The 21,329-nt window shown below is 43.8% G+C and overlaps 1 protein-coding gene across 1 annotated transcript; it reads right to left on the bottom strand.

Moving 5' to 3' along the window:
* Positions 1-3,320: 3,320 nt before the first annotated feature.
* stx6 (syntaxin 6) lies at positions 3,321-20,656 on the bottom strand. The gene is made up of 8 exons (XM_069194355.1): positions 20,424-20,656; positions 16,330-16,498; positions 15,288-15,383; positions 13,238-13,300; positions 12,816-12,944; positions 12,166-12,272; positions 9,875-9,969; positions 3,321-7,980 (listed from the first exon to the last, which is right to left on the bottom strand). The coding sequence occupies exons 1-8, from the start codon at positions 20,456-20,458 to the stop codon at positions 7,904-7,906; spliced, it is 771 nt and encodes a 256-aa protein (XP_069050456.1). The 5' UTR covers positions 20,459-20,656; the 3' UTR covers positions 3,321-7,903.
* Between the last annotated feature and the right edge of the window lie 673 nt (positions 20,657-21,329).

Here is a 21,329-nt window from a genome sequence, read left to right as displayed (position 1 = left end):
TTGAAAGAGCCCAGGTGTGTGGCTGGGAAGCCCATTTCAACCTTTCACAAATCCTTGTGTTTTGTCATTCCCTTCTCCATCCCAGCCTGAATGCTTTTCACTCATTCAAAACCTTTACTTCTATACGTCAAGGGGCTAGCAGGCTGAGATGTGCCATAAGCTTTCTGTATAGCTTCAGGTCAGTACCTGTATCTGTCTTTGTTTCTGTCTCTTGGCATTGTCAGAGAATTACATCAAAGTCAGATCTCAGATGGCTAACCATCTGTGCGTCTGTCCAGCAATGCTTCCCAGTTAGAATTGTCCAGGCCCTTACCACAGACTGAGAAGCAATGTACAAAGGTGTGCCTGCATGCTCATGTCCCATCGTAGAGCAAGTGGGTGGGTTATTGTAACAGGGGAATTTGACTAGTCTACCTGCGTTTCTGTGCCTGTGTTGGTGTGGGAAGGGTTAAGACCCCAGGCAGTCTGTCTCCTTCCTTCTCCCCCCTCTCTCATTTCCCAGGCCCTGCATTGCAATGCTAATTAGCCCAGCTGTCTGGGCCAGCTTGCTCCTGTGTCCCATGGGAACGTGTGCTCAGCTGTCATTTGCCTCCCTTTCTTTCTTTCTGCGGATAAAAGGCTGGGAACCTGCAGCCTCCACCTGCCCCTCTCTCCTCTCTTAGCAGCCCCTGGCCTTCCTGCCCCTCCTCCCCACAGTAAGACCCCATCCCCTGCTTCCTGGGGCACGAGCTCATCACCGCCACAGAGATTAGGAGCCAAAGCCCCTTTGCCCAATTCCTTCCTTCTCTGTGGTTAAGATGTCACATGGCAGCGCCGGATAGCAGCACTGCATCAGTGTCATCGACTGACATCCACTAACAATCATGTATATGGTGTTTGTTTTCCCTACTACTGCTTCCTGATTTTATGGAGAACTGTTCTGAGCAGCACTAATCTAAGACTGTACACACAAACAATTCTGGATTGCAAAGTTAATGATTAACAACGAAAGATATCCTTGCTCAAACCACTACCCTTTACTCACCATTGCTGTTGTCATGCTCATTTTGACACGACAGAGTGATGTCATCTTCAGACTGCTCGCGCGCCAGCAGGACCTTCAGCCTGTGACTCAGGGCAGGTTTTTTTTTAATTTTGCAAGAATAAAGAGACAGAGCACACGCGCCCTGCCAGAAACAGGTATGTGTTTCATACAGGGAAGCAAGGGGAAATCCATACAAACAGTATTTCGTTTCCCCTTGACATAAAGTGGTTTGAACTGCGTGCTGCTTTTAGCAGCTATGGAGACTGTGCATGGACACCAGAGTTCAGGATCATCCTGGGGAACATTCCTCCTGTCTGCGCTTTACCAGTTACCCAGCTCCATCATCACCAATGCGTTGCCCCAACCTGGTTGATGCAACAGCAGTCAAAGTGCTCATCAGCTATCATTGTGGAAGAGTGTACAGTGATGTAATCAGTTGATAGATGGGAATTATTAGGAGGCCATGGCTGGTAAAGAATAGGGGGAATTTTGGCAAGGACACCAGAGCAAAACACTATTACTATTTCAAGAAATTCCCTGGGATTTAACACCTCCTCCAGCAGCAACCTTAGTTTTTCCCAGGACGTCTCCCATCCAGGTACTGACCAGGTCACAGCTGCTGAGCTTCAGTGGGTTGCCAGTGGTGAGTTGCAGAGTGACATGGCTACTGGCTGCAGAAGGGACAGTCCAAGTTGGAAGCCACCTGTGTAGGTCAGGCACAGCGGGAGAGACGAGCAGCTCCTGCAGACGACAGAGGGGTCGTTCCCCATTGTTCTGACAGATGGGGTCGTGAGGGTACATGCGGGCCTGGTGCTCCTCTGGCCCCTGAGGTCCATGGTCGCACTGATCAATGGCTCCTGCAGCACGTCCGCAGTAAACCCACCGCTTCGGCCGGGTGGAGACGAAAGAGAGAGGACTACAAAGGCTGCTCCTGCTTTCCCTCTCCCCGGCGGCGCTCCGGTTTCAGACGGCTCAGAGCACCTAATTGAGCAGTCTACAGCGCGCTGGCGGAATCAATTATTTCTGTCTGATAACAGAGCTGCCACTTTGCATCTGGGCGCCTCTGACTCTCTGCTCTCCTGGCTGTTCCAACACAAACCTGCTGCCTCACCCCCAGGCTACCTCCACGCGTCTCACTGCTGCTCCCACTCTTGTCTGATGTCTAAATGTCTGGCAGAGTGTTTTGCTACAACTCAAACCGCAGAAGACAAAAGCATAGACTGACTTCTCACTGGCTTTCCCATAACTAATTATCAAGGAGTGCAGAACGGTAGTTTTCTGCTATCCTAAGCAAAATTTCCCACATTAGAATTCCCCTACTCTTCAGTTCCATTTCAAAAGATCCCTTTTTGTTTTTAAATAAAAAAAAACGTTATTTTTTAGCTGCAGATGGTTCATGGGCCTCGGTCGGCCTGGCTGGCCGCTCCTGTGCGCCTCGAGGGGCATGCTCAGAAGGTAAACTGGACAGTGCTGGACCTGGTTTAACAACACACAGGACAGAAACAGAACAGCCCTTTTTACAACTAGTTATAGAGAAGATTACAGACAGCAGATCTAGCCTCCTGAATCTGAAATCCTAAAAGTCACAACAGTAAACTACAAGTCAGGACTTTCCAACTAGGCACCTCATTGAGCTATTGATTCAAGGATATATGTGACCTCTTACCAGACTGGACATGTATTTCCATTAATACAGGGTTAGTCAAAATGTTGTCGACAAGTATAAATGCCAATTATTTTACTAAAGTTTTGTTTTCTCCTCCACAGATAACGAAGGATTGTAAGGTAACTGTTAGAAACTATGACAGCTTATAACAAATTAATTACATGGGTTACAAAAAAGGTTTCAAACGAAAGCACAGTTGTCGACAGCATTTTGACTAACCCTGTAATTTCTTTAAGAAGCATTCGCTATATAGTTCTCAGTGCTCGGTAAATGTTGTAGATTTCAAATCTTAAAAATTTATTGTTTAACTTGAACTCTCAAACTTAGTCCCAACATTACAGAAGATCTGTTATCCCCATCATATCACTGCCGATATTTTCTCATATTACTACTAGAATGAGCAGGTTTAAAATTGGTACTGAAATCTTTGCTGGACGCAAGGCACCCTGAGGCCTGGCACTGGAAAAGCCAGGAGAGGGAGGTCTTTAAAGGCCCCATGATCTTAACAGAATGTTCCTATTTGAAGGCACCCCCTCCCCCACCAACCAGCCCCACTGCCCCCTTAAACCACCAGGAAAATGACACCACACATTTCACATCTGCACATTGTATGAAATGAATTAGTATGAATTGCAGCAAGTGGCTTTATTTAGGTCAACTCCGGCCCTGGCAGCCAAACAAGAGTCCTTGAGTCATGACAGGGGAGTCTGGCAGAGACGAGCAATCATGTTGACAGACTCCAGTGGCACAACAGTTACACACGCCACACAAGAGTAGCATACAGTAGTTAAGCACTCCCATACCTCCTCATGGCCTCTTTCCAAGCTTGCAGTTAGTGTCTATTTAAAATGCTCAACAGGACAAATGTTTGACTGTACAATTACGTGCATTACCGTTTTAACATAGCATATTTGCGTCTTAAAACCAAATTTATCAGAACATGTTTTAGCATTTACTGTGCATTCTTTTTAACACAAGATTTATTGTTGCATCTGTCCAGTTCTTTATCCTACGTCAACAATGTTACATCTGTTTTTCCTAGTTTTCCCTGTAACTGTTCTTTTTCCACTGATAAAAAGCACATTGTGCATACGTGTGTTAAGCTGGAAATGCAGAGACCACACACCATTCAACTTTTTAAAAAAAAATAATTTGCACACAAAGGAAAACATTTTCAAACAAGGTTAAAAATAAAGTCTTACAAAGTGTTTACAGTTATTTCGTTTCAGTGGTTATTGAAGATTTGGGTTGTCACAGTTAGTTCTGAACACAACAAGGTTTAAAATAACAGAAGTTACAAATGACAGAAGGTTATTTAGCCCGTTTAGCTCATACTGTTCCTAACAGGTGACTGTAATGTGCCTTTATAAAGAAGTGGTTTCCCTCTTTTCTGGCCAGGTAGTGAGTTACAGAGGAAGCACTGAGTGTTGTAGCAGGACACTACTTCAACTGTTTAGACAGGTGGTGGAACGCAGGAAAGACTGAAGAGTACTGCTCTGGATCCTACATGCCGGCTGCTAAAATGTCTTGGGAAGCAACGTTCTCAATTGCAAAGGATTCACCTATACGTAGTCCATTCCCTACTGGTCTCTAGGGCACCTGGTCTTTCTCGCCAACAGCCCACAGATTATCCCTGGAATACTCAGCGTCACACCACCACAAGACAGGGAAAATGAACCAACCTACTCACTCCATTGGTAGATGTGCTCCCATCTGCTGAAAGACACAGGTGTGATTGTGGAAGATGTGTTATCCTCATCGTACCGCCACTGATATTTTCTCATCTTTGTACTAGAAAGATGAGAGTTTGATTGCTGATGAGACTCTGCCTAGCATCTGGATGTCTCTTAGTTTAGTCTGAGACTGAAGCCTGCGGTCCTGTACAGGACTCAGGGGAACAGGCGGCCCTATGGCCCTGTAGAGGGGTCCGGACTACGGTCCTGCTGCTAAAGTGAAACAACAAACCAGCAAAGAATTTCATTGGGACTTTTGGGTCAGCTGTGTGGCAGTGGAGGCAAAAACAGCCATTGACATCTAATTTTTGTCAAGTTTTTAACAAAAGCTTGCCTATATAAAACGTCCTAACGTGACCTTAGCCAGAGACAGAGGCTACCCGTGAGAGACTTCCTGACATAGAAGAAATCAAATGAAATGGCTTAGAGGTTTCAAACAGGAAGCTGGCACAACAACCTGTCTTTTTAGCAACTACGCTGCAAGTTTCCAGAACAGCTGGTAAATCCATCATCGGAGTTCACACTCCCACTCCTATTCCTCAAGCAGTGCAGTGACAAGAGGGTACTTTCACACGGAACTGGGTGCTGGCGCGACCTCACCACCTCCAACAACACCTCACAACCTTTTCCCAACAAAAGGGGCTCAAAGTGCAGTTTGTAGCAGTAGTAGCAGTTTTGTCAACAAGCACTGTCAGTGGGACTGATTGAAATTTTACTTAAGTTGAGTACCAGCTAAGGCAGGAAAGATCTGATAATTCATGACAATAAATAAAATATTAATAAACAGAAGAATAATGATGGAAAGAGACTTATTATCTCTTAAAGCCAGAACAGAGTGTTCAACTACCACCTATGCCAAGACACGGCACCTAGACTTGTTCCCATCCGTGAACTACCTGGCAGCCTTAATACATTAAGACATTTCAGAGTATTCACTAACAGGATAGAACAACAAACTGGTCTTTGCCTTAGGGATCTGAGAATGTACTTGGGAAGACCTTAAAGAAAAAGGAACAGTCACAGAACAGCCTGCTGATCTGGTGGCTCACATCTCCCCATTTGACACAGCAGCGAAGAAACAAGGCTGCAGAACACACTTCCCATGTAGACATGGAGGCTGTAACACTGCGGATATCGAGGTAAGGACCACAAATAATGCTGTGACCCTTAATACTGCAGAAAAGAAGTACACAGGCAACCTAGGAAGCACCGTTCAACAAGCTCAGAAAGTGGTAAATAGCTAAATTGTGTTTGCTCTTAGTGTGTCAGATAGAAACAGCAACTGTAAGACTACATTTTGTGACGTAACAGCATTAGTCACAGCTGAAGTATATACAGGCTAGAATACAGTATTCAAAAGACATGAAATAGTACTTTAAACTCATACATGAAAAAACAAACCAAAGTCTTTCATTTTCCCTCAATATACACACAAAGACAGGGAATGCATCTGACATTATTGCTACTGATAAATATCAGAGAGGTCACATCTCCTTTCTGTGCATTGATTACATTAAGTGTTGCATTCACTTCCAATAATCATCTCCACATAGGATTTTGATCAATTTGAATTAATGGCAGCACTTTTTCCAAACGCTGAAGATCAGAGGTTGCTTTATCTCAGTTTTCATACCACTAGAGCACAGTTCCATTATGAAACTGCTTGTTCAACTTGAATTCAGACTAAAAACTGAAAGGACTAGACCTGCTATTAAAACTGGAAAAGAAATAAACACAAAAATAATCAATCTTGGTGAACCGTCCCTTTGTTTTCTCCCGATATCTGACTGGTAAAAACAAACCAGAAAGAAAACGACAATGAATTCAAGCACCACGCACAGCCTTAATTGGCCAAGGCTCGGAGACTCCCAACTTGAGAACAGTACAATCGCAATGTCACTTTCCTATAATGCACAGTGTGTGACATAAAAGGGAGAACGTGCAAGTTAATGAGTTATTACTCCCAGGTTCATCTAATGCAGAATGGCATTTTCTTAAAAACACCCTTATTTAAAAATCCTTTTTCAGTACAGACTGTCAAGTGAGTTTTCCCTTCCTACAAGGGGGCGAGAATAAGAACAGAACGCTCACAGACAACAAGTTTCCCCCCCAACCCCCCTCAAAGACACAAGGACTGCCGAAAAAGATTTGCTTGACTTGTCACAAGTACAAAGGCCTGGAGTACCAACGCCTACAATGTTTGACATGTATTTTAATTCATTAGTGGCTATCACTCAGAACTGCTTTTTGGAGCTTTGACACTGCAGTGATGTAGTGATGAGACTAGCGATGGTGGATATCTACAAAGATGAGCTGGCTTCCCTAGCATAAAGAGATTCCCAACTTATTCACCCATTCATTTTAAACCGTAATGAAGCAATTAAGACACTAGATACTGTGCCACAACAGCACAAAGACATGAGTGGATTTCAATTCAGATTGTGGGCGAAAGCCAGGCAGAGGAAAGTATTGGATTAGAGCCCACTCTTAACTGACTGAACGAGCTCAGTCTTATCATCCCAGCTACAGAGAGAGGGGTGCAGGAATGAGGGTCCAGCCACAGAACAGGGGCTGCCTCTCACTGTCTCTAATCTAGCCTGCAGGGAGGAGCTCATGTAGGAACAGTCCATGCATGTGTTGCCATTTTAGATTATGAGTAACTTAATTTAGCCAGGAGGTCCTAAAGCTTTACCTCTCATAATAAAAACAAAAGGCTTCTTTGCAGGGTTATTTCCATGTCAATTTTAGGAAATTATTGAATAAGTAGGATTTTAACCCAGCCATCCAGCTACAGTACCACCATAATAATTCTTTACAGGAAAATCCTATTCAAACATAGGGATTGCACTAGGCCCCCCAAATACCAGTTTCCATCCCCAAATTCAGCATTAGGAGACTTAAAGGAAGCTGAACACAGTTGAGGCTGAATCAAATACTTTTCAATCTCTTTAGGCACCCCGGCAGAAACCAAAACCAGACCCCTAAGCTCAAACAAGGAACCATTCTTTAAGGCCCAACCCCCTGGAAAAGTACCCTTGAAGAGATGCTTGTGGAATTTCAATTTCTTCACAAGAGGATACAGCACTTCTGTCAAAAGCTGAGCACAGGCGCCAGTTATCATGGGACTGTTCATGTCCAGGAGCGGTCAGACGTCTTGGCATATCTGGGTTAGCTGGGTGACTATGTCAAGGAACGAGAAGAGGCTTAGTATTTACAGCTGAACTAGACAGCGCTATACATGTGGCTGTTTTCTCCTAGCTTTGTTATCCATTCTGTTAAGATTAAAATAGCACAATAAAAGAAGAATAAAAAGCTCAGTGTTACACTTTGGTGGTAACCAAATATCAGACAGCTGAAAAGCACCCCAGGGCCTGTGCAAGTTTCTCTTTTACAGCGCAGAGAGCCTGGAGGGATGTTTCTTCAGCTGGCCCTTCACTGTAAAACGCCCTTCACCCACGGTACGGTCCAGCGCCCCGCTGATCACAGGGCAAAGAAGAGGATTAGCACTACTAGCAGGATGGCCAGGAGAATGCCGATAGCGCACCACTGGCGCCGATCTGAAAAACACAAAGCAAAAGAAAGGGTTACTCTTGACTGCTTGATGTAGGTTCACCTCAGGCATCTTCAAACTATTCAATTAGCTAGCTAGCTCTGTGCTAAAGATGCTGTTGTGACCTTTCATAACACAATGGCAACCTTCAGACAAACTATGATCTCCAATCACCTGGACTGGCCCAACAAGTGTAATGTCTTTGGAAATGTCAACCACACTGTAAATACACATTCAGGCTTTGTGCTGCAAATGGTCATTCCCTGGCAAGTCCACTGGAGTGGACCCATTAGGACACAGGCCACGAATGATGTGCTGAAGGATGCCGGCCTCTCCCCACTCACAGGCCTGAGAACAATGCTACCGTGTAAACCAACGGATTATGGATTGTAGAAAAATAACCAGACAGAAAGCTGCAGCCATGTCTAAACTTCCAACTACTGCCACGAAGAGGAAAAACAAAAATGAAATATGCTTCTATCCACCGATGATTTCGGCATCTGTGGTTTTAACGAGATTATGAAAAGAGATCGTTTTTCAAGGTCAATTAGAAATGAAATTTTAAAGCACAGGTGGAAAGGAGAAAATACACAATCCAACTCTCTCTCACAAAACTAGAAACGCACACAAGAACAAAAGGGCACACATGCCAACATTGCCAAGAACACATCAACTGCTTCTATTTCTCTTTACGTTTAGAGAACAAACCCTCAGACCCTCAAAAAGACAAACCTGTGACAGGACTTGTGAAGGTGACAGGATTTCCTGGAAAGGAAAGATTTCATCATGCTTCCTGTCAGTACCGAACGCTTCCCCAGGTCAAGCCCCCGGATTTGAAAACAATGCCTTATTAGGAGCTGCTACCTTGAGAAAGCCCCGCCTTTCCTTCCCCCTCTGAAAGCCCCAGGGCAACCTCAGGAAACCCACTTCAACACCTGCCTGTCAACAGGAAGTGGTTCGCTGCAGCAGCTACTGTTCACTTCCACTCCACGCCAGGTAGCAGGCTGTCACTGGGCCCTGGTTTATTAGTCATGGGCCTGGTTCATTTTCACACCTTGAGAATTTCACCTTTCACCCACTTGGTAACACCCAATTCAGTGTTTAGCACCCTTTCTGCGTGTGCATAAAAAGAGAAGCAAGGTATTCACTCTCGCTCTCCGACACTGCCAAACCGCTGACATAGCTAGGTCTTGCAGGATGTGTTCTCACTTTTACCAAGAAACCAACCAGAGAGCCAGTTGCCAGCCCGGGCGGCTGATGGCCTCTCAACATACTGTAAATAGAGGAGTAGGTTATTCACTCCTCAAGGCAATTCAGATCCTTACATCCTGTTGAAAATCTGAACTTTTTAATGAAACCTTAAGTAATGCAGAAGAAATAATGATACAATAGGACAGGAAAAAAACAACATATTCCAAGATTCAACCCAAACCCCCCAAATTAAGCAGAAAGGTACTTGCACTAAACATCTTGCCGTCATAATCTCCATTAATAATAACTACTAAAATGATAAGAAACCCACTTTGAGAAATATAAAGGTGCGCTTGTCAGCAAAGACAACTGTACAGTCAGACCTTCTGGGCAAACAAAGCCATCCTGCTTCCTAATGGAAAGATTCAAAAATGACCAGGACCTTCAACAAGACCATACTGTATATACAACTTTCCTAAAATAGAAAAACAAAGCAGGTGATGCCTCCTTCAATATACAACAAAGCTCCAATAGGTTGTGAGGGCACAAACATTAGAGTGGTAATTCAGAAAGCCAGTTACCTTCTCTGCTGAAAGACATTACAAGACAGGTATCCAGCAGAGAGCCCCATAGCAATGCTACAACCGTTTCCTCAGGAGTAGCCTGCCAACCTTTAAAGCTCTCTGGGGTGTCATGTTGGCCAGACTTACCACTGGTCATGTGGGAGACCTTTGCCAGCTTCTTCATGACGTTGTCAAGTCGGGACTGGGTGTTGTCCATCTCATGTGAAAAGTCATCCAGCATCCTGGTGGAGAGGGAACAGAATGATTAGTGGCATTCTGCACACACCACCTCCCTTAAGATGCAAGATCAACATAAGGAGCTGTGCTCATGAAGGGAGGTCAACACCAAATCAGTCAACTACTACATGGACCAACATACATTACATGATAATTTGATTATCCACCACATCTAATTCACTCACTGTATATTGATGATCTGCTTTTCTCCCCCCCCCCATTAGTATTAGAATCTACTTTATTGTGACTATACAGTGGAAATACTATACCATACAGTATTAAAACATCAGATTCAAGCTGCAGGCATATATTTGCTGTCAATGTAATGATCTGAGGGGGCTCATTTCAGAGTTTCAAAGAGTAATGGCACTTGGATTAAATGACTTCTTAAAAATGTTTTTATAACCTTCAGAACTCTAAAACATCATCCGGATGGTCATTTTTGAAATTGGGAGTGAAGTAGATCATTTATTATTTACAATTCTTTCCTGTAAACACTCCTAGTCTAGATATGGTTCGGCTGGTTCTGTTTCTGAACCAAACATTTTGCTGCCTGTGGCGATGATCCTTGAGGTCTTGACTCTAGCCCCTCACACCAGGATTCCCACACCAAGTGGAGATGTCTAGTAGACTGGTGTAAGCCAGCTCTAGGATGTGTCTGCTTACATCAAAGCCCCTCAACCCTCTCGAGAGAAAAATCTTTGCATGGCTCTTGTAAAAACACGCTCTGTGTTGTCTAAGAAGTTTAGTTTATCAATGCATGTTCCCAGATCCTTAAAACAAGGAAAAATCTCAACAATCTCAACAATCAGATCTTTTCTTATTCCATCATACACATATTTCTGTCTTGCTCATGAACAGCGATCACTCTTCCGAACAGCTACACCAGGCAAACATCAAGGGTAAATATGTTAAGGCCACAATGCTTTCCAAATTTGTCTCAATACATCTAATTTTCTTAGTCATTTATGTAATCTTATTATACAGAGAAGGAATACTTACTCAATCACCAGATACCGAGAAAATACCATAAAGCCTGTATTTGTGTACAAAGTGGGTTAAGAGTTATTATTATTTAAATAAGTAAAGTAAAATTCCACCCAGTGTCACCAAGCTTAAGACATCCATTTCACTCCGTACTCATGATTTTGAAGTGGACTGCCACACACAAGTTATTTAGATAAAGTCTTTGTCACCAAAGAGTAAATCTGTGTAATGGCTTTTCATCTTAATTGAGTTTATTTTAATTTGTTTTTGAGGATTTCTCAGAAGGACTCATTAATTTCCCTGGAGCACTACAATGGCAAGTGTGCTGGGTGTTACATAACCTGTGTAACGAGCTACAGATGAACTCCTGGAGCAGCAGTCATGTGAAAGTGCTGGAGTCAATTCCCAGAGCTGCACAGCATGTTCTCTGATCTTATCGCAAGGAAAACTGAGCTGCCGCAGCATATACCTGAGTCAGGAGAAGGCAAACTTTATCTGCATTTTTATTTGTATCTTACTTTGTTTTATGTTGTTTCTACTGCCACTTGATATGAGAAAACTATGAAAAGGCTTTGGCAAAGCTGCACATTGAAATCCCATGGGGAATTGTGTGTGGCACCATACTGCTTCTCCAGTGAATAAACAGGCATTGTCTGTGTGCCTTTAAGTGACTCCTCCTGGAAGCCTCTGGTCAGAGCTTAGAAAAAGCTGTGGCCTGAACCACGGGCTATGGGGACTACCTGTGGCCATGAGCTGCCAGCATCAAGCCTGGTTGAGTGCTGAAGGCTCTTGAAGGGACTCTACAGCAATTGGTTTTGAACATTACATGTAAAAGGTGCGAGCCTGTTTTTCTACAGCTCTTCTTTAATAGCCATAGATCAAAACAAAAATGGCTCAAAAACACACATAGTTCACATGTAGCTTATGGCCTTTCTCTCTTCCAGATTGGCGCAAAGCTAAAGTAGCAACATGAAGTGAACAGTACACTTTCTACCGCTTCCCTAAAGTCTACATAGCCCAACAGGCTGGTCTGGACAAGGAGGAGCAGGAACGTGCTTCTACTGTATCTTGGCTACAGCTGGTACTGAGATAGCTGTATCACTGCTTCACATTGACAAACTAGTCTGCACAGTTTCATAGTTTTGCATATTGAAGATGAGCGCACAACAGTCTGCTGCCTTGCAGTGCCTGGGAATCCCAGGGGCGTTACTCACACAGCCTGCTCGTCCAGCTCCTGGCCGATCCTCTGTGACATGTTCTTCAGCACACCAACGCTGCCCGACACCAGCTCCAGCTGATCGTCCTGCTGCTCTACAATGAGCTGACAGAGGCACACAAGCACACAAGAAAGGGGTGAGAATCCCACCAGAGCGAGGGCCTAGTTGAAGATCCAGTCATGACAAAATCACCTGGATCAGCACATTACAAAACGTCCTGAAACACACAATTTCTCTCGGCAAGGGAGAAAGAACTGCGTATTTTAGCAAACCTTCCTGGTGGTAAACCTTTTTAGCAAACCTTCCTGGTCAGACAGAACGTGAATTAAAGGTATCGCCACTTTACGAGCGGAAAATCTTGTGATTCACTGTGGTGTAACTAGAGATACAAGGGTGTCTGTGCTGATGTATGTGGCACATCTACTTAACTAAACTTATTTAAGCTATTTACAGAAATTCCAAATAAGACCCGGTTTAAGCTTTCACCATTTTGTTAATTTTGCCAAAACTTTCCCTTTACAAGGGAGCTTAAAAAGAACAGCTTGGGTTAATCGCATTTGGGAGCGTCGACTTCTCATTGGTAGCAAAAACAGAACAAGAAACACTACCAACTAGTTTTCTTCACTGCTGCACAATGCTGATCCTACCTGCTGCTGTGCCTGCTGGTCCTCTATGAACTGAGAGTTGGCAGACTGGAGCTCTCGGTCCAACCTTGTGTACTTGTCTGTCCCAGAATGCCAGCCGGGTCCCTGGGACACACTTTCTCCCAGCAGAGCCTGTGGGCAAGAGTACAACACTTAAACCACACTGGGTCAAATCCCCATTCTATACTACTGAGATAGCATTTTCCAAAATTCATTATACTGATTAAACAATGATGTAAAAATACAAATAATAATGCATTGAATTGAAAAACAAATGAAGACTGACAGTGCTCAATACCACTACCCTCCTCAGACACAGAAAATCTGATTTGATTGAAGAACCATCCCTTCATATTTTTTATGATATATGAGGCTTGCCATTCTGAGTACAACCACCCCTAATTATATACTAGTACATCACCTACCTGCCGGTTCTTGCGATCAGACATTGCTTGTGCCATTGGGCTGGACATGTGGTCTTTCATTTCCTGAAAATCAACATTAAAAATATTAGTCTGACTGGTGGATTATTACATCAGTTCAAAAACTGACCAAAAACCAAAGTTGGGTATCCATCCTTCATCATGTTCTTTCATTTTTCATGTCATAACTTAAAAGAATTCCAGCATCACACTTTCTCTTTTAAGACTGAATAATCCTGGTACAATAATTTCAAGTCATTTCTGCACCCTCCAACAGCCTCGGGAAAACAACCTGCAGGTGAAGGACTCAGTTTTCACCATCATAAAGCCCTTAAGCACTTGGCAACGCTAAGCCTAAATTGCTCATAACAGGAAGTGGAACATCATCTCTTAAAATACTTCCACTGGTGCGAATCACTTTCCTGACCTTCACCCACTAAGGCATCACAGCTTAAGGTTCACAGTTTAGAGACCAAAAGTAGCTCATTAAAATAATTGCCAGTAGGCTTTCTGGACTGAATGGGCAAAAGCACTGCTAAACCACTGAACTAAAATGTTCTTTGCTAAACGTCAACTAAAGTTTCCAGGTGTCAGTGGTGTGAAAAGGTCTGTGATACCCCCTAGGTCAGCCCACATTCTTGTGCATTATAGACCTAAAACAGATAGTCATGGAAGTCTTAACGACAGATGAGGACAACCTAATTAAACATGTCACAAAAACACAAGATGCATTTGGATTGTTTAATAAAATAATCCAATAGCAAATGTCCGAGTGTGAACCATAATTTGAACCCTTAGATTCAATAAACAATGGCATCTGAGTAGCAGTGACTTAAACTAGATGTTTTCGCTGCTTATTAGTCTCTTGCATTGGCTTTTAGACATTTAGATCCATTTTTCCTTACTGAACTGCTACAAGTTGGTGACGTTTCCTTGCTCGAATACCTGATTTCGAGTCCTGCCATAATGTTTCCCTGTGGTTTAGGTCTGAACTTTGAATTGGCCAACGCAAAATGTAAAATGTCATTTTCAGCCATTCTCTTATAGATCTACCTGCGTTTTAAGGATGCTGAGCTGCAAGACCTGCTCCTCAAACAGTTTCAGCTGACAAACGTGTATCATGACATTCTCCTCCAGAATTGACTGTTTTGCTCCATCAATGATGGCAAGCCATGCAGGTCATGAAACAGCACAGCAGATCCAGACAATGACTTCCACCACCATGACTGAAGGTCAGGGTGAGGTTCTGCTGTTAGTGCACTTCAGATGGCCAGCAATGCTCTTTTTAGAGAGTCATAGTTTCTTCCTGGTTATTCTCCCATAAAATCCATTCCCACTCAGTCTGTTCCTAATGGCTGAGACACGGACACTGATATTAGCCGCAGAAAGAGATGCATGCCGATCCTAAAATGCTACTCTGGGGTTCTTTGGGATTTCTCAGCTGATTTCTAGGTTGCTCTTAGGATGATCTTGGCAGGATAACCGGTCCTAGTAATCACCATGGTCTTGATTTTTTAAAATATTTGCATTATTTATTTTTTTAAACTGTCTGACAGTGGAAGGACGGACCCCCAAATGTTGAGAAGTAATTTTACAACACTACCCAGATTGATGAGCATCAACTACTCCTTTCTGTGGTCCTCCAGAAAAGAGAAAAATCTCTTTTGATTGTGACATGGCACGTACCCACTAACCTTCATGAAGATTAAACTTACAAAGTCTGACCATTCAACAGGACAGGACTTTCCAGATGGAGTTCTTACTTGTTACTCCATTATTTAGCTACCTGATTCTAATTACCACCTTAATTGTGTGCAGTAAACTAGGGAGGTACACAAACTCTTTCTTGACACATTATATACCACACAAGGTGCTGTTGATGAATACTGGCTTCACAAGTGATCTTTGAAAAGGAGTGATAGCTCTTACATTATATAACAATTGTAGAAAAGAAGTGGTTAGGCACACTATTGGAAACAACCTGAGCCCTCTTTCAATAAAAACTAGGCTTTCCCCAAAAGCCTCAGAGCGGGTTTGCACTGTCTCCTCTTACCTTTACAGTCTGTCGTGTGCCTGTGATGAAGGCTTTCCTTTTAGTCAACTCCATCGTATCCAGGTTGAATTTCCTCGGGTTTGATTCCACGATGCTTACGCCACAGTTAAGGAACAAAAAGATCACGGCACAACACATGTTGTGATCATGCTTAGTCACCCTTCCAATGTGTTATTAACCTGGAACTGTCTGTGAAACGGACATTGTTTACAGTGAAGCAGGAGAGGAATGTTCCTAACAGAATGTGCAAGGAATCTGAAACGCATCACTAACCGCCTTCAACCACGGAAGGTTCATTCGGCATCAAGGAAACACGCATGTTTGCTACGGCTTTAGTCAAATTCCACAGAAATCATATGACTAGCCTGACTTAAAGCACAGGACCTGTGCAAGCAGTCACTGAAAAACATGCATTAATGAAATTATGTAACATACCAATTAGCAACTCCATCTCTTTGTGGTTGACTTCGAGTGTGCATTTAAACCAAACTGCAAGGACTGGGCTATGTACAACAAGTGTATAACACACTTCACTGTCACAGCTCTTGGATCAGCTGACCTCTACTTTAGAAATGCCCAACCTACACTCATATCTGGGTTTCCCAGTCTCCTGTTATTGGGCCCACTCGTGCTCTTTAGAGACCATCCCCATTATCAGACAGAGCCGTCTTCTGCGCTTTCTGATGAAGAGCTATTTCTAACTGTGCATTAGCCGATCAATTCACAAGTCATCAGCCATCAAAAGTAATCTTCAGCTGGAGCAAGACTCCGCAACACACAAACAGAATTCAGGGGATCCTGTGTGGACACAGTTCACCGTGAACCAGTCGAGACAGCTGAAGCACAAATCCTCCTCCTCCTCCAACATGACTATTCACCTTGCACAGCTATACGTGAAAGTGCCTTCCTCCTAGTGCAGCTCATTCACTGTACCATTGCTTGCCAAGCTCCCTCCCTTGGGCGCTCATAAACCCCACCCACTTCCTCGCACCGCCACCCTCTCACCCACAGCCTCCTGCCACTGGCTGGGAGAGAGGATATTGATGGTTTCGTCCAGGTCCTCCAAGTCCCACTCGATGGAGCGCAGGCTGTTGCGGAGCTCATTGGTGGTCCAGTCCACCTCCTCCTTGGTGGCGCTCCCGGGCTCCTGCAGCAGCTCGGTCCAGCGCTGGTACAGCCCCTGAGCCGTGTTCACCGCCTTCTGCACCTCCCTGCCGGCACACAGTGTGCTTCATCAGCTCCAACCTCGTGTGCTACACCGCGGGCAACGCATTCCGAAACCTCGTACCTCATGTTGACCCGTGAGCCACAGTTTTCTTGTAGAAACCAACACCAGATGCCGGAGGCTTCAAATCTATTTCCTTAGTTAATCTTGAAAAGATACGCGAGGGTATGCCAATAAACAACTTGGCAACTTAAACCTATCAAATATTAAGAAATGGATCAAGGAGTTATACAATGGGAGTGAGACCTGCTTCCTTTCGATCAGTCCAGGAACATGCGAGTACTCATACATGTGCAGTAGGGGTAATGCTGGAAAGAAAATTCCTCTGTGGACTGCACAAACTGTTACAGATGTGCTACATCAACACTGAAGCAGAGTGTCAATGTGTTCCTGCCAGACTAAACGCTTTATTGATGTGGACAGAGAGAGGTGGGTAGGAGCCATAGAGAATGTACTCTGGAGGCTTCCTCTGCACATCAAGGTCTGAAATTCTTTTTACAAGATGCAGGAAGCAATTTACTGGAAAGTACTTGAAGCAGGAAACCCAAATATATTTTGTGGGGAATACTACAGAATGAATAGGCCCATTGGAAGATGGTGATACCTGAAAGCAAAAAAAAAAAACACTGACCTTTATTTATGTTTGAATTTCTGACTGGATACCAAATAAGACAAATGTCTGATATTTGCTGGTAGCAGGACTAGGGAACACAATTTGCTCTAATGATAGGGAGCTGTTGGAAGAGGGGTTTTTGGGATCAATATGAGACGCTCACCCTGCAGTTTGTGTGGGTCCTAATTCCCCAATATAGTGATGGGGACACTATACTGTAAAATGCTGGCATCCTTCGGATGAGATGCAAAACCAAGGTCCTGACTCTCCGTGGTCATTAAAAATCCCAGGGTGGTTCTCGAGAAGGGTAGGGGAATTACCCCAGCCAAATTTCCCATTGGCCTTTATCAATCATCGCCTCCTAATAATCCCCATCTCTGAACTGGCTTCATCACTCTGTTCTCCTCCCCATTGAGAGCTGGTGTGTGGTGAGCATACTGTCGCACTATCGCTGCCGTCGCAGGTAGATGCTGCACATTGGCGGTGGAGGGGAGTCCCCATTACGTGTAAAGATCTTTGAGTGGAGTATCCAGAAAAGTGCAGTACAAGCGTAAGGATACATTTCAAACACTCTTCTTAACAGATTTCAAATGTCATGCAGGACAAGATATATAATCAGGAATAAGTGAACAATCCTAGTGCACACTTCATAAACTCCTTATTAAGGGTCTAAAAGGGTCAGTTGATAACAGAGGTGCTCCTGGACCAGCTGGGTTCAAGATAGATAGATAATACTTTATTAATCCCGTAGGGAAATTGATGTGTTACAGCAGTCCAGCCCAAGACAAGCAAAACAGACATCAGAATAGTTATTAAACAAAAGACAAACATGATAAATAAAAATAAATAAATACATAGGTGTGTGCAAAATGTGCTGATCATAGTCACTGTAAAAACAATAAAATATGTGCAAAATGTGCATAGGTTTATACAGACTGATTGTCCAAAAAGTACAATGGAGTAAACATGCTGTCCATAGAGAAGCAAATGAATGGCTAAAAGTCCTAGCCTAGGGCAGCGTTATACACCCTGACAGCCGCCGGGAGGAAAGACCTGCGGAAACGTTCCCTTGAACACCGTAGCTTGAGCAGTCTATTGCTAAATGTGCTCCGCTGCCCAGTAACAGTCCCATGAAGCGGATGAGAGGTGTTGTTCATGATGGCTGTGAGCTTGGTCAGCATTCTCCTCTCAGCCACCACCTCCATGGGGTCAAGGCTCATCCTCAGCACAGTGCCAGCCTTCTTGATGAGTTTATTGAGCCTATTTACATCTTTTGTCATGATGCTGCTGCCCCAGCACACCACAGCGTAGAAAATGGCCGCCGCCACCACTGATTCATAAAAAATGTGTAGCAGTGTTCCACACACACCAAAGGACCTGAGTCTCCTAAGAAAATAGAGTTGGCTCTGACCTTTCTTGTACAGGGCATCAGTGTTACCAGACCACTCCAGCTTATCATCCAGGTGTACCCCTAAGTACTTGTAGGAATGTACGCCCTCTATGTCCTCACCCTGGATGGAAACAGGGTTTAGCGGAGACTTATTCCTTCGAAAGTCAAAGATAATTTCTTTGGTCTTGCTGGTGTTAAGCTGGAGATGGTTAAGATGACACCACTCCACAAAATTGGTAATCAAGCTCCTATATTCCTCCTCCCTCCCCTACTGTAGATCCACTACTGTATTTCACCCCCAGCATGCAGAAATAACCACACACCTGGTTTTAGTGAGTTACAAATGAGATCATTCTCAATTCAAACAGACTGGTTTCAGTCTAAAACCTCATGGTATCAATCAGGTCATCTCACTGAAACCTTAAATCACTTCAATATGGGCTCGTTCTGTGAGTGCCAGTTTCCACCCACCTACCCCAGACATGCTGGCTGGGTCAGATGGATCAGAAGGAGTGTGTAATTGTTCCTGTGTGCCCAGTGGTGGACTGGCATCCCATCAGTAGTCCTGCCTTGTGCTCTGTGCTTCCAGGGTAGTCTCCAAACTGCACAACCCTCTGCAGGAATTAGTGGCTTTCTTCTCGATAGACTTGTGTCTTGGATTGTCTGTTACCTTGCTGCTTATTTACGAGACAATACCTTACAACTGTCTTGTTTTGAGTTTTTGAGACAGTAAATTACGTTAAGCTCGCCCTCATACCCAAAGAAGGCTCAACAGCTGAAACACTGTTTCCTTTCTTCTCTTTTCAGCATGGAATACATCTTTATGTTTAGTTTTGCTTCATTTTTTTTTAGATGATTATTTTAGATAGATGGAACGTCCATCACGCAGTAGGCACCTAAATATTTCAGGTAGTATTTTAGCCAGCAGCAACTAATGCGCTATTTTGTGCTAAATGGGGGAAATTAATCTCCCATATGTAGCTTCGAAAATGTCTTGATGCCATTTTCCTAAAAGAAAATAGCTTACAGATATAAAAAAAAAACAACTGCAGCAGTTACTCACGCAGTTTAATCAATGTTTATGTTTTCCCAAGGCATCTGTCTTTGTGCACACGGCGATAGTGAAGCAGAACTATGATCGCCGACCTCCGCGGGTTTACTCATGAGTTTGGAGCAATCCACTCATGGAGCCAAAGGTCAGGGTAGCGCGTCATGGAAAAATACCAGTGACTCATAATGCGATGCAATGGGTCTTTCCTCCCCAGCCAGGGAAAAGTCTGAGGTAGCAGTTGTGGACGGTCACTGTCGGGACACTGTCTTCAGCCCTACAATAGCACGTCACGACTAACGGGCTCAAGTGAAAACGGTGTGGGACACTATCAATTCTGACGATGGAACTAGCTTCGACAAGAGCAAACTGGAGAAGAGAAAAACCCTTTGCCAGCAAAAGAAAACATCCCCTTGCTTTGTTAAACGCCTTGGGGCCACCTTGTTGTGAAAGGCGCTATATAAAAACAAACTGAATTGTGATAACACGCCAAGCCGTGCATCGGACCCGGGTCTCAAAATCCACAAGCGGATTTTAAAACGTAAGGAGAAGCAGTGAGACTCAGCGGATGGCTGCTGTCTTACAACAAAACGCAAGTTCCCCATCACATTTACTCTACAAATCATGTTAAAACGTGTTACAGGCCTAACGGTCAATCCTGCTCACCATTCGTTGTATGCAAAACATACAGAACCGCCATTGAAAACACTAAAATACGGTAAGACTTCAACGAGACCCTGAGGCGACAACACCGCCTTGTCTCTCCCCAGAGACTGCGTTATCCCAGACTTTGGCTGGGCTCGACTGGAAAACAATCCACCATTGTTCTAGGTTACAGGAGCAGAGAGCTCAAAACTCACCCCTTCACCACGAAAAACGGGTCCTCCATTGACATCCTGCACCTGTTGACGAAATGTTCAGGGCCTCGGTACCGTCATACTCCGATTACCAGGGACAGCGGTCGCTCTGCGGTTTATATTTTTGCGAGAAGAATTTGCAGTGAATTTTCTGTTTATATAAAGACAATTAAAGCTCTCTCCACTCCTCCTCCATCGTTGGTTGAAATTACTGCCGGGTCGGAGGTCACAAAGCTGAGTAAAAGGAAGAGGCGGAATTAGCACGACTGTGAGTATAGCGTTGGGGGGTTGTTGTGAGAGTTTCTTCCTGGGTAGTCGAAAAAAAAAAAAAAAAAAAGACAGTTACGTGAGTCACGTTAACATCATGCAAGCGCGAAGTTTGTGGTTACAGACCGGATGGAACAGACTCATTAGAAAGCGAAACAAGTACGTTACGTTTCGATATAAACATTTCTAATCGAAAGCACGACTGCAGTGTCACCACTGGACGAAAAATGATTTCTGCCGTCAAAGTTTAAAATCGTGCTTTGACTTCATAAAGGGTTATTCGAAACCACGCTGTAAACGAATCGACAAAAATGGTAGTAATAATTTTACTTACATCTGGTATTTAAAAGTATAACCCGAACTTGACTGTTGCAAAGATCAGTGGTACTTCGGGAAGAAAAGGGTGTTCATGATCTATGATATCGTTACAGGCTATGGTAAGTGACAATGTAAGTGTCTCTAAGAATCTAGGTACAAATTGGTAGCACCTAACTAGTGTCATTTCCACTTTATAGAGCTTCAAACCATGTTTATTTTCCATCTATCATTACTTAATTGCCGTAGTTCTGAGGTTGTGCTGTATGTGAGATGCTGATCAAAAGAATCTTCTGGTTTATTTGAGTTAATTTAACTTAGTTCTGA

Source organism: Lepisosteus oculatus, chromosome 9, assembly GCF_040954835.1.
Source record: "Lepisosteus oculatus isolate fLepOcu1 chromosome 9, fLepOcu1.hap2, whole genome shotgun sequence".
NCBI lineage: Eukaryota > Metazoa > Chordata > Actinopteri > Semionotiformes > Lepisosteidae > Lepisosteus > Lepisosteus oculatus.
The sequence above is the reverse complement of the archived record's forward strand: the minus strand, read 5'-3'. Positions and strand labels throughout refer to the sequence as shown.